The sequence below is a fragment of the Leucoraja erinacea genome, chromosome 9, assembly GCF_028641065.1.
Source record: "Leucoraja erinacea ecotype New England chromosome 9, Leri_hhj_1, whole genome shotgun sequence".
In the NCBI taxonomy this organism is placed as follows: Eukaryota; Metazoa; Chordata; class Chondrichthyes; order Rajiformes; family Rajidae; genus Leucoraja; species Leucoraja erinaceus.
The window spans coordinates 46,870,490-46,884,520 of record NC_073385.1 but is presented as its reverse complement, the minus strand read 5'-3'; the positions used below and the strand labels follow the sequence as shown (position 1 = coordinate 46,884,520).

The 14,031-nt window shown below is 40.3% G+C and overlaps 1 protein-coding gene across 3 annotated transcripts in view; it reads left to right on the top strand.

Annotated features, from left to right (window-relative positions):
* aven (apoptosis, caspase activation inhibitor) overlaps nt 1–14,031 on the top strand; it is a 106,208-nt gene that overhangs the window by 63,784 nt on the left and 28,393 nt on the right. For all 3 annotated transcript variants that reach the window (XM_055640732.1, XM_055640731.1, XM_055640730.1), the window contains exons 3-5: nt 4,915–4,985; nt 9,562–9,657; nt 13,296–13,614. In XM_055640732.1, coding sequence (XP_055496707.1) covers nt 4,915–4,985; nt 9,562–9,657; nt 13,296–13,614 — 486 coding nt within the window. The remainder of the gene's footprint in view (nt 1–4,914; nt 4,986–9,561; nt 9,658–13,295; nt 13,615–14,031) is intronic.

Sequence of the window (14,031 nt, the reverse complement as noted above, 5' to 3'; positions counted from 1 at the left end):
TTAAGGATAAAGGGGAAATCTTAAGGACTGAGATGAGAAAAACATTTTTTACACAGAGAGTGGTGAATCTCTGGAATTCTCTGCCACAGAATGTAGTTGAGGCCAGTTCATTGGCTATATTTAAGAGGGTTAGATGTGGCCCTTGTGGCTAAGGGGATCAGGGGGTATGGAGAGAAAGCAGGTACAAGATACTGAGTTGGATGATCAGCCATGATCATATTGAATGGCGGTGCAGGCTTGAAGGGCCAAATGGCCTACTCCTGCACCTATTTTCTATGTTTGGCTGTTGTGATCTCAGTCAGAAGAAGAGTGCCGACCCAAAATGCCACCTATTCATGTTCTCCAGAGATTCGGCCTGATTCGCTGATTTACTCCAGCACTGTGACTTCCTTCCTTGGAATGTCCTGACTTCAATTTGCCTTTCACCACAATGGATGAACTGCTAGAATTTAGGAGATTGAGAGGGGATCTTATAGAAACTTACAAAATTCTTAAGGGGTTGGACAGGCTAGATGCAGGAAGATTGTTCCCTATGTTGGGGAAGTCCAGGACAAGGGGTCACAGCTTAAGGATAAGGGGGAAATCCTTTAAAAACCGAGATGAGAAGAACTTTTTTCACACAGAGAGTGGTGAATCTCTGGAACTCTCTGCCACAGAGGGTAGTTGAGGCCAGTTCATTGGCTATATTTAAGAGGGAGTTAGATGTGGCCCTTGTGGCTAAGGGGATCAGGGGGTATGGAGAGAAGGCAGGTACAGGATACTGAGTTGGATGATCAGCCATGATCATATTGAATGGCGGTGCAGGCTCGAAGGGCTGAATGGCCTACTCCTGCACCTAATTTCTATGTTTCTATGTTTCTATGATGCTATCTTACTCTGCTCTGGAGCATCTGGACAACAGGAAGACATACATCAACCTGCTGTTCAAGGATGCCAGCCCTGCGTTCAACACTATCATTTCCTGCAAACTCAACACAAAGCTTCAAGATCTGGGCCCATGTTCCTCCCTTTGCAAATGGATCCTTGACTTCCTCATCAGCAGAGCTCAATCAGTGGGGATTGTTAACAACATGTCCTCCTCACTGAACATCAATACAGTGCACCTCAAAACTGCCAACAGTCCCCTGCTCTACACCTTTACACCCATTGATTATGTGGCTAAACACAGCTCCATGCCCTCTATAAATTGGCGGCCAAACACCACCGTGGTTGACAGAATCATGTGTGGAGAGGAGTTGGTGTGTCGGAGAGAGATAGAACATCTGGTTTAGCGGTGCTGCAACAAAAAACTCTCACTTATCATCAACAAAATGATGCTGTTGATGGCACAGCAGCACAGTAGTAGAGTTGCTGCCTTGCGTGCTGTCTGTACAGAGTTGCATGTTCTCCTTGCGACCCTGTATGTTTTCTCCAGGTGCTCCAGTTTCTTCCCACCCTCCAAAGAAGTGCAGGTTTGTAGGTTCATTGGCTTTGATTTAAAAAAATGTTGATAGTCCCTATTGTGTAGGATAGTGCTAGTATACGGGGTGACCGTTGGTTGGAGCGGACTCAGTGAGCCGAACAGCCTGTTTCCGCCAAATTTAAAGTAAAGTAAAACCAAAGAATAATCATTGCCTTTGGAAAGTGGAAGTCTAGAAACTACGAGCCAGTTTTCATTGGTGGGTTTGTGGTGGAGAAATCAGCAGCTTCAAATTCCTGGGCGTTAATATCCCAAACGACCAGTCCTGGGCCAGCCACATGGATGTAATCACAAAGGAGGCGCACCAGAGCCCCTACTTTCTTCAAAGCTTAAGAGAGATCCGCATTGCACGGAATACTATAACAAACTTCTACAGAAACATTGTGGAAAGTGGCCTTTCCAGTTGTATCATATGGCAATTGCAAAGCACAGGAATACAAGCGACTGTAGAGAGTGGAGGACACAGCCCAGTCTCTCACGCGCACGGCCCTCCCTGTCATCAACTACACCTACACGAGGCGCTGCTTCAGAATGTTGCATCTATCATTAAGGATCACCACCATCCAGGCATTGCCTCAGAGGGTGGTGGAGGCGGGTTCTCTGGATGCTTTCAAGAGAGAGCTAGGTAGGGCTCTTAAAGATAATGGAGTCAAGGGATATGGGCAGAAGGCAGGAACGGGGTACTGATTGGGGATGATCAGCTATGGTCACATTGAATGGCGGTGCTGACTCGAAGGGCCGATAGTCCTACTCCTGCACCTATTGTCTATTGTCTATTATCTAATTATGCCTTCTGGCTGCTACCATCAGGCATGAGGTAGAGAGGATTGAAGTCCCACACCAGCAGGTTCAGGAACAGCTGCTTTCCTACAACTATCAGGACCGACCTGCACAATCCTCAAACCACTGCAGCAATTTGATCATCTCTTGTACCACCACGGACCGATTGTATATTTTTGCGTTAAAAAACAATGTTGGTTTTTTGCTCAATTGTTTTATGGAATGATCTGAAACATCACCGTTCCACATCTTCCAGAGATGCTGGTCAACCCGCTGAATTATTCCAGCCTGTGTTTTCTTTTATCTTCACTCTTGTAGAATTGATATATTATTTTTTTTGTGTTGTCTAAGTCCAAGTGGCTTTAATGCTACTGCAAGCAAGATTTTCATTGTACCTCGTTGGGTTTGTGCATATGACAATAAACTCAACTTGATTTACGCTTAGAGCTCTGGGCAGCAAAAAGAAAATTCACCTTTGTGAAAGTGCACAGATGTAAAATACTCGCTTTTGAATTTTCAAACCGTGTGCTGTTAAAAACAGAGTGTATTTTCTGTTGTTGTTGGTTGCATCCATGGATACTGATATCTGATGGGCCAGCTTTTGGCATTTAAATGCTGGCTCTCGTTGCCTGGCTGTCTAGCTGTTGAACCAGTTGATCACAGACCTGCACAGCTGCTTCCTAGATAGAAGAGCTAGACTTAGTGGTATAAATCTCGAAAGCTGGGACATAGAAGCTGATCCCTGAGAATCGGATTAAAGCTATGCCAAACACTAGCTGTGCGAGTGAATGTAATGCCATCAGTCTATGGTGTCGTAAGCTTCAGTGATCAGGATCTCATGACCCTGATCTTGTGGAACAAAAAGCATTTGGAATAGAATTTAAAGAATTCTTTAAAGGGTATTTGCAATTGAGTGGCATGAAAGTGCTCCAGATTGTTCTCTGAGATGTGGAGGGGGAGAGTGTAGCAGACTAGGCAAGTCACTCTGATTTAGAGAAGTGAAAGGCAATCTCATTGAAACGTGAAATTGTCTTGCTGCTTGACAAGGTAAAGGGAGAGATGATATTTTCCTTGGCTGGTGTGTCTGGAACCAGTGTTCAGTCTGAAAGTAATGGGTTCACCATTCAGTAAGGGGGAAAAGGAATTTCTTCACAAGAGGGTGGGGGTGAATTTTTGAAATTGTCTGTGCAGTAAGGCTGTGGAGGCTCAGTTGCCGACTATATTCAAGATAAGCATTGGCCTGTTTTGGACAAAATGGAAACAAGGAATGTTGCAGTACAGGAAAATGGTACAGAGGTAAAAGGTCAGTCACAATGTTATTGAATGGTGGAGCAGCATGAGGCATCAAATATGAGCAACCTACCCCTGCGTCTGAAGTCCAAAGAAGAATGCCATCCCAAAACGTCATCTGTCCATTCCTTCCACAGATGCTGCCTGACCCGCTGAGTTCCTCCAGCACTTTGTCTTTTGCTCAAGATTCCAACATCTGCAGTCTCTTGTGCCTCCACACGCCTGCTTCTATTCCCCGTGCTCTGTGTGCTCATGAGTACGTCTTATCGCGAACCATGCTCAGTAAACCGCATGAAGTGGGAGAAAATGACATATCTACATTCCTATTAAGAATATAATTTAAGAGCTATTGTTACTTTAATTCTCTTGTGATGTTCATGCCCACAGTATTTTATAATTCCAATACTTAGATAGGTCGTAAATTTTAATGTCATTCTTAAAAGTTAAGAACTGAAGTGCTGATCATAAACAGCTCAATGCAAACTGATAACTGTGTGAACTTTGCATTTTAAATCGGAGCAAACTGTCCTTGTAAATACAGATGAAAACTAGGATTGCCATTTAATTAATGGTGATTATGAACGTTTCAACGCTAACCACTGCATTTAAGTTTGAGGAGTGTTTTGTACTTGATAATTTAAAATTATTGCTATTTATATTTCAAAAGAACTGTCAGGCAAACTAAGTGAATAATTATGCTGAATTTTTTAAAACCATAATTTGACGTGGGGGTTCAGTGTGGACCTGGTAACTCTGCTGGGGAATGCGTTGATGAGTTCAAGCCCAACATCATAGATTTTAAGTGCATAATCTTGGCTATAGATGTGGTTCTGAGAGGGTACTGCATTGTCAGAGAGTCTTGAATTTTGAATGAGATTTTAATCTGAGAGTCTAAGTGAATATTTAAAAAGTCCCAAGGTGCTATGGAAAAGACCAAGGGAACCTTTTGCCAACGCTTTTCTAACACGAATAGACAGATTACCCGGTTGTTTGTGTCATTGCTGTTCAGTGTAGTTTGTTATGTGGTTGACCACATTAGTGATTTAATTTCAAAAGTAATTTAGTGGCTGTGAAACTTGCTGTACAAAATGCAAATACTCTCTCATAATTTTGGAAAAAGTATGTTGGTAACATTTCAACGTTGTAGGATAATATGGTTTATGTAAGTTTGTAAAATTATCTTTTATTTGGTTTGTTTTAAAATCACGATTCTAATTTTACAATTTAATAAAAGCTCGATGATTCTATTCCTCATTTATGTCAAATGATAAGAAATGTGATTTCTCTTTAGCCTATATGATTGGTTTAATAACAATTCTATAAATTGAAATGCAACTCACAATTTGTCAAACTTCAAAGGAAATAAACTGTCTGCTTTATTACAGGTGATTCATTTGCACAATTTCGTTTTGCTGAAGAAAAGGAGTGGGAAATAGAAGTTTCTACAAGTAAACAAGTAAGGTTTTGCAAACAAGTAAAGGTTTTTCCATTAGTATCAATATGTTTCAGATATTTTGTGATCAGAAATTGTAAAATCAACTGGTAATATACAAGTAATAACAAGGATGCTGGTTTATACCAAAGATAGACACAAAATAACTCAGCAGGTCAGGCAGCATCTCTGGAGAACTAGGATAGGCGATGTTTCAGGTTGTAACCCAAACACCTATCCATGTTCTCCAGGAATGCTGCCTGACCTGCTGAGACACTCCAGCATCCTGTGTCTATCTTTGGCAATGTACAAGCACAGCGAACCACAAAAATCTTATAAATATTGTAGCCAACAATAAAATAGAAAACCAAAATGCTGTTTGCGTTTTGCAATGTTGTACATTGTAGATTTTTGCAACATAGTCAGTGATGCAATGGCTCGGAGGTTTATCAGCTCGTATAATGCCGAAGAATTTAAGCTTGGTTTGGACAATTACTATTTTTAAATTTTAGCCGACAACAGCTGATTATTAATAAACTTATCAAAGAGCTACTTGGAAAAGTATGTTGGCAGAAATGTTCCGTAGCTCTGAGGTATCGTGAAAATAACCTATAGGTCAATACCAAGAACATTAGAGAATGTTATTCCTCTTTTAGAGGAGAATTTAATGGCATTAAATTCATCACATTAATCCGAGAAATCCAGGGATTCCTTGGGTAATTGTTGCAGGCATTTATTTTTCTTGTTCGTTCGATGACTTATTCGCTAAACATGTGTCTTCATTCATTGTCCCGAAAGATTATCTGTGAAGTGAGAAAATACTTGCATTTTCCCCGCAGTTCACTAATATATCTTTGTAAGCCTGGCAATTGATTTGCAGTAGTCCTATCATCAATTTTTGTTTTGGTACAATCTACTATCAATTCCACTGCCTTAAGAGCATTGAGCTCCAGGTTGTTACGAAGGCACCAGGACACCAGTTGTGTCATTTCCAGTCTGTAGGCAGATTCCTCCCCATCGTGGATCAGTCCAATCAGGGTTGTGTCGTCCGCAAACTTGAGAAGCTTGACAGAGGAGTCTGTGGAGGTGCAGTTGTTGGTGTAGAGAGAGTAAAGAAGAGAGGAGAGTAAAGGAGAGAGGAGAGTAGTCAGCGAGGTCCATGGGTAACATGATGTTCTTGTTTGATTGCCTGACTTCCTTGGTATTTGACTTTTGAGAACAAATTAAGAATTCAGACAATTTCCTGTCATGTCTTGTGATATGACCTGTCTCCATTATCAAGTTATTTAAAAAAAATCACGAACCAAATTGCTATTTATTCTAAAACAAGATATCATAAATGCATTATTTAATTAAAATAAATCGCAGAGCAAAAATATATTAATAATTTATTCAGGCAAATTAAGTATTGACAATAATTTGTTTATTTTATGATGGGCAGGATATAGTTATTTGTAATTTGGTAGACTTTATCCAGGGATATAGAAAAATAATTTGACAATGTGCATGCGGAGAGGCTAGTAGTAATGTTTTAGTTTAGTTTAGAGATGCAGCGTGGAAACAGGCCCTTCAGCCCACAGTACACACCGACCAGCGAACACTAGCTCTGTCCTACAAACTAGGAACCATTTACAACTTTTTTTACCGAAGTCAATTAACCTACAAGCCTGTACATCTTTGGAGTGTGGGAGGAAACCGGAACACCCAGAGAAAACCCATGCAGTCACAGGGAGAACGTACATACTTCATACAGACAGCGTCCGTAGTCAGGATCGAACCTGGGTCTCTGGTGCTGTAAGGCAGCAACTTTACCGCTGTGCCACGGTACCGCACTGTAGATGAGCATTATGCTCCAGTCTGTTTAAAGCGGGGTAAATGTTGGGGCATATAGATATTGATGTTTTATATGTGTAGTTTAAAACTAATGTAATGAATTGGGTTATCTAATTTAATTTTTAGTCTTTGAATATTAATGTCTGAGATTTTGGGTAACCTGGAAAGAAGTCATTTAGCCCAATGAATGTATGCTGGCTTTAATCTTCCCAGTCTTACTCTCTAGCTCATTCCTGTACTTATTATATTTTCCCTTTGATCACCTATTTCATTTCTGCTTTCACCACGATTTAAACCAGTTTTCCAATGGGCAAAATTGAGAAACAAGGAACTGCAGATGCTGGTTTGCACAAAAGCACACAAAGTGCTGAAGTAACTCAGCTGATCAGGCTGGAGAACATAAGTCTGGAGAACATAAATGAGTTCTGACCAAAAATATCGCCTATCATTTTCTCCAGAGATGCTGCCTGACCTGCTGAGCTACCTCACTCAGCACTGTGTCCTTTTATTCCCATGGGCAGTCGCCACCATAAAAGCAGAAATAATTAGTCACTGAAATTCAGAAAATGTCATGATTTACTCTTGAACAGAACAATTAAGGTACTTGTAGGAAAAGGAAGGTTGTTAGGGAAATAAATTCTATAATTGGATGACTCATCAATCATCATTTTCCATCCTGTCCACCTGTCCAGTTTGTTTCTGCTTTTCATGAAGTTTAATGACTCATACTGGGATTTTGTTTGAGCACAACTTTCAGTTTGTGAGCGTTACTAGCAAGGTTCAAATTTATTACCCATCCCGAACTATCCTTGCGAAAATGGTGCTGATCCACATTCTTGAACGCTGCAGTTCTTCAGCCGAAGCAACTTGTACAGTGTTCTCGGGTGGCAAACCCCAGCACTTGGACCCAGCATCAATGAAGGGGCAGCAAAATGTTTCCAAATGTGGGTAGTGTGTGGCTCGGAGGAGAACGTGAAAGCGACGGTGTTATTCACGTCCTTGGAAAGCTTGTCCCTCATGATGACAGAGATCCTGAGTTTGAGAGGTGCGGTAATAGTGGAGGCAAGTAACTGCAGGGTTAAGGTGATAGATTGGGAGACATTGATTTCATTTTCAGCAGCAGTTTTTATATCTTTTATCAGATTTGTGTCAAACCAGATAATGTTGGGTTCAAATGTAGAAACAATGAACAGCAGACACTGGTTTACACAAAAGGACACAAAATGCTGGAGTAACTCAGCTCGTCAGGCAGCATCTCTGGAGAACATTTTGGGTTGGAGCCCATCTTCAGACTTGAAACATCACCTATCTCTAGAGATGCTGCATAACCTGCTGAGTTACTCCAGCAATCTGTGTCCCTTTGTGTTGGGTTCAAGCATGACTGTGTTTGCCATTCACATGCTTGCTCTCTAATAATTCCTTAACTACTGCATACCTTGTTTGTGTTTGCAAACAACGTGATGATTATATTTAGATGTTGCGTTCTGAGTGCAGCCCCTGATCACCAGGATTCAGTCAATGTACGATACTCACTGTTGCCATTCACTGGCTCTGTAACGTTGAGTCTGATCCTGAATAATTTAAATGTGCCAGTTGTTTAAATGTGGCAGAAAGACAGATTCAGTTTTAGTTTTAGAAATACAACGTGGAAACAGTCCCTTCGGACCACGCCGACCAGGGATCCCTGTACACTAGCAATATCCTGCACAATAAGGACAATTTACAATCTTTACCGAAGCCAATTAATGTACAAACCTGTATGCCTTTTGAGTGTGGGAGGAAACCAGAGCACCCAGAGAAAGCCCACAAGGTCACAGGGAGAATGTACAAACTTCGTACTGACAGCACCTATAGTCAGGATTGAACCCAGGTCTCTGGTGCTGTAAGGCAGCAACTTTACATATGCAGACATATGCAGCTTGTATATAGATTAAAACACCCTCTGAACGGTCTCATTCAACATTACTAAGTTGGTACTGGATTCTACTAAATGCAGAACAGATTCCCCTTTACAATGTTCCATCAAACACGCTTGAACTAGGGACAGCAAAAAATAGATAACTGCTTGAAGCCCCTTCTATACTCCCCCAGTTTAGAAACAGTGCAGTTTAGGTACATTAATCTTTCTCTCTCTCTCTTTGATTTAATGTCACCTTTTATTCCTTCTCCCCCAGCTGACCCTCTGTTCTCTCTCTTTCTCTTTTGCTCAGTCCTCATCCACCTTATTGTGTCTGACGTGTAGTGTTATTTAGTTTAGTTTATTATTGTCACATGTACCGAGGTACAATGAAAAAGCTTTTTGTGTGCTATCCAGTCAAAGAAAAGACCATACATGAATACAATCAAGCCATCCAGAGTGCAGAGATAAAGGGTACTACATTTAATGCAAAGATATAACATTGAAGTCCGATAAAGTCTGATTAAAGATAATTCAAAGGTCACTAATGAGGTAGATGGGAGGTCAGTGTTGCATGTGTACAGGAACTAAAGTGAAGAAGTACATAGGCAGTGCCAACTCTTTTGGTACCGAGTCCAGCTCCCTCTACACGGAATATAAAATAGTCCCATTTTGTCCCTTCAAATGAACCCAGGGCAGCTCGAACATGGTTTGAATGCAATGGAAATTTCCTTGTGCTGTACTATCAAATTCTTCAGATTCGGGCTATTAAGCTTCATCTTGAACTGCTGAATTTCTGTTCAAATATTGTAATTCCTATTTATTCCCTGTTTGTTTAATTATACATTATATGTTGTTTCTGTATTTCAGATGTCACCACTCTTTGTAGATTGCCAGTCTCTGGCCCAGACTCTTCAGCAACTGCCACTTCACCTTCAACTGAATGTGGAAGCTGAGTTGGTACAGGTAGGATTCATTTACTAAGTATTCACACAATACAGAAATGTTTGTGGAACATATTTACTTTTGTCAGATTTCAAACATTTCTGCCAGTAATTTATTTTCAAAGTTGATTTGGAAGGTGTACTTATCGAAAACAATTAATAGCGTTGTTTTTTCCTTACTCTTTATTGATACGGGTGTATATTATGAACTTAATTTGTTCTATTGGTACCTTTTAACACATGTTTTCTGAAGAAGACTATGGTACAATCTATTTCTAGCTCTTGGCTTTCACATATTTAAGCCAGTTGCTAGGAGATGCATTAAGGGCATTGGTATCCTTACAGCTATTCCCTTTCACCAGCAAGATAAAAGTCAGCACTAGAATTCAAATGGTCTTTGGGACCATGAATTCAAAAGGAGAAGAATTTTATGTTTAAATGCTGTGGTTTTCTCCCAGTTTAAAACGTTACAGAGTACTGAAACACAATACTAGTGCTGAAAATAGTGCGCAATAACTGAGGAAAGAGAAACAGAATGAGTGTTTCAGATTGTTTTAAGTTGCAAATAAGGGGAAAGAGAGCAAAGGTGTTTTAGAGTGGAGCTGAAGAGATGCAGACTGACAGGAGCTGGTGGTGCTAGTGCTGATTGAAAATGAATGGTAAACATGCGGCACAATGAGGTGTAAACGGATGATAACAAATGAAATCTGACATAAAAAACAGGAGAAAGAGAGAAAAAATAAACGGAATATTGGAACAAGGTGCAATATTAATCCAAATTGTCAAATTTGATTTTGAGTTCCAAAATGCAATGGGTCTCATTTGGTTTATTTTTATTATTTGTTTGTACTTAATGAGATTATTTACCTCAAAATAACATTAAGCTTTGTTGGAAGAGGGAAATAGGCCAGAGGCAGAGTGGGCTAGAGAAGGAAGTCTGAATAAGGGTCCTGACCGAAACGTCACCTATCCATATTCTCCAGAGATGCTGTCTTTCCTGCTGAGTTGCTTCAGACTTTGCATCTTTTTTTATAAACCAGCATCTACAGTTCCTTGTTTTCAGAGAATTAAAGCATTAGCAATTGGAAAGTTAGGGTAACCTTTGCATATTGCATGAAGGTGTTCCACTAAGCAACCACCCATCCCAAGAGTAGAGAAAACCAGTTTGTGATTAACGCGTATGGTGTAGATTTGAGTCTTTCAATCACTTCTGGTCACTATCTTATCACAAACCTTCCCTTTTGTTATATCTGACCCTTCACTGTTCCATTTCTAATCTTCTGATAAATCGTAATCAACCCAAAATCTTAATGCTGCTTCTTTGGATAAGTTGATGTTGAATTATTTGTTTTAGGATCATTTGATTCAGGATGAGTGAAGGTGAATGGGGTATTGCTATGGTTATTCTGGTTTTAAGACCGGCAATTCAAATAATTGAAGGCAATGAATAAAATGATCTCATACACTGGTAGTATTATCAAGTTCTCTTTTTGTTTTCCATAATCTTTCCGTTTCCCCCTTAAAGTATTGATTCTGAATGAAATGTACTCTTGAGCATGCTTCCACCAACCTTTCTGGCAGTGTCATTTCTCTTCCACACTCAAGCCATTTTCTGATTAATACAGCATGGAAACAAGATTTTCAGACCACTGCACCCCTCCCAGCCATCAAGCATCCATTTGCATTAATCCTGTCTATATCATGGGCAGTTACAGTACCTGTTATCTCGCCAAATAATATGTCTTTGGCATGGGGGGGGGGGGGGGGGCAGGGGATAGCTGGCAGATAAAATTATGGAGAATCCAAGAGATTTTATGTACATTGAAAAAGAAGAGGGTAACTAGAGAGAGAATAGGACCCTCAGAAACCAAGGCAGTCATTTATGTGTGGAGTTGGGCAAATGTCCTCAATGAGTATTTTGCTGTTTTTACCATGGAGAAGATCATGAAGGCTAGGGAACTTGGGACAGTTAATGGAGATGTCTTGAGGACAGATCGTATTACGATCAAGGATGTACTGAATGTCCTAGGGCATATAAAGATAGATAAATCACTCGGGCCTGATCAGATTATATCCGAGGGCGCTGTGGGAGTTAGAGAAGAAATTGCAGGAGCCCGGGCTGAGATCTATGAATCATCGTTAGACATGAGGGAGGTGCTGGATGACTAGAAGGTGGCTAATGTTGTGCCCCTATTTAAGAAGGGCAGGAAGGAAAAATCTGGGAAGTATAGACTAGTGAGCCTAATAACTGTGATAGGCAATTTACTGGAGAGGATTCTGAGGGATAAGCTATATATGGGGGTGAGAGATTGCAACCTTCACATGGTCCGCCCTGTTTCAACAAATGCAATCAACCTGGCGTGCACAATCAAATAGATCAAGTCAAGTTGTCCGACAACTTTAGGCTGTGCACGCCATACGCAAGAAGAAGAAGCTATATATGCATTTGGAGACGGGCTGACTAGGGAAAGTCAGCATGATTTTGTACATGGAAGATGGTGTCTTACAAAATCGATTCCATTTTTTGAAGAGGTAACGTAAAAGGTTGACGAGACTCTAGACGTTGTCTTTATGGACTTCAGCAAGGCTTTTGAACAGATTCCTCGTGGTAGGCCGCTCTGGAAGGTTAGATCGCATGGGATCCAGGGAGAGCTAGTTAACTGGGAACAGAATTTGCTTCTTGGAAGAACAGGCTTAAAGTGAGAGGGGCAACTTTTACACTCAGGGAGTGGTGGGTAGATGGAATCAGCTGCCAGAGAAGGTAGTTGAGGCAGAAACTATAATGGCATTTAAAAGACCCTTGGACACGTACATGGATGGGAAAGGTTTAGAGGGATATGGGCCAAAATTAGACTAGATTAGATGAGGTATTTTGACTGGCATGGATGAGTTGGGCTGAAGAGTCTGTTTCCGTGCTGTATGACTCTGTGAAAGAACACCCGAGAGATCACTATGGAGAACATGCACACTTTACAAAATGCACCCAAAGTTAAGATTGAACCCCAGTCTCGTTTAATTATTCTACAGCACTAAATACTGCAGCTCTGTGCTGTCAATGACTATAAAATCTGCATTCTCAGGCATACAACTCTTTATAATTTTAAACAGTTGTGCTCCTCTTAATCCTTTGTGTTCTATGAGGAATCTAAATGAAGTATTGCCTCATTAATACTAAACATAATTCTCAGGATTTTGTTTTTTGACAATCAAAATTTATTTTAACATTTTGCATGCTGTTTTTCATTTATGAATCCATGTTTCATATTAATGTCAGAGTTACCCAGCATTGGTAATAGGATGATTGCCCAGTGATTGTTGAATTTACCTTGTCTTACAACCTTGTCAGTTTTACAATTCATTTCCACTGTTTCCACATCTAAAGAGGATTAGATGTCTGTGGCCAGAGGCTCAGTAATGTTCTCCTATGCTTTTCATGGTAACATAGTATCTCCGATCCAGATTGTCTAACTCTTTGCTCTGAAACCTGAAATTATTTTAATTACCACCCTTGGGTTTTTTAAATTCTATTTCTTAAGTAACTTCTCCGTAACTGAAGAGGCACTTATGTGACAAGCCACATAAAACAGAAGAATTGTAATCTTCAATAGTTCCCAATGTTGAATTTGTCAACTTTGCGTTTTGTGTTTCCTTCACATTTAGGTAAATCCACCTGCAGAGCTACCACAGATCAGGTTGAAGAGTATGGACGATGGCAAAAGCAAATTTGGCCAATTTAGAGCACACACTAAAGCTTCCCCAACAAATGTGGAAACCATTCCGGTCAACATCATACTCAACTCTACAACACTGGAATCGGAACGTACTGCTCCTGCATCTGAATCGCAGGAACCAGCAAACCATCTGGATGAGGAGCTGGAATTTTTACTTCACTTAGAAACGCCTGTCAACAAGGATGATGTTTCCTTAAAAGGAACTCAGGACACAGAAGATGATCCTGAAAATGTTGATATTTCAATTGGTGAGCCACTGTCATTAAAAGCACATTTTATTTTTCAAATGCTAGGAATACCGATTTTGAATGTTTAGTAATATTTCATTCATTTCTTCAGTTTGAATACACACTAGTAATAATTCAGCACACTTGTGAAAATTATAAGTTACAAAAAACAATTGGAAGCTGCCAATGATAAATCTAGGATGCACATTGTTGGACTTAATGAACAATGTTATATTTAATTTGGTGGTTGGGATAAAATGCGGTTGCAGGGGAAGGTACCTGGGAAGAGGGTGGGAAGGGATGAGTTTACCAGGGAGTTGTGGAGGGAACGGTCCCTGTGGAAGGTAGAATTGTCTTTGTGGTGTGAGTAAACATGGAAATGGTTTGCATTCCTTTTTAATATCTTGTTGTTGTGAAATCATTATTTTTTTGTCTTTA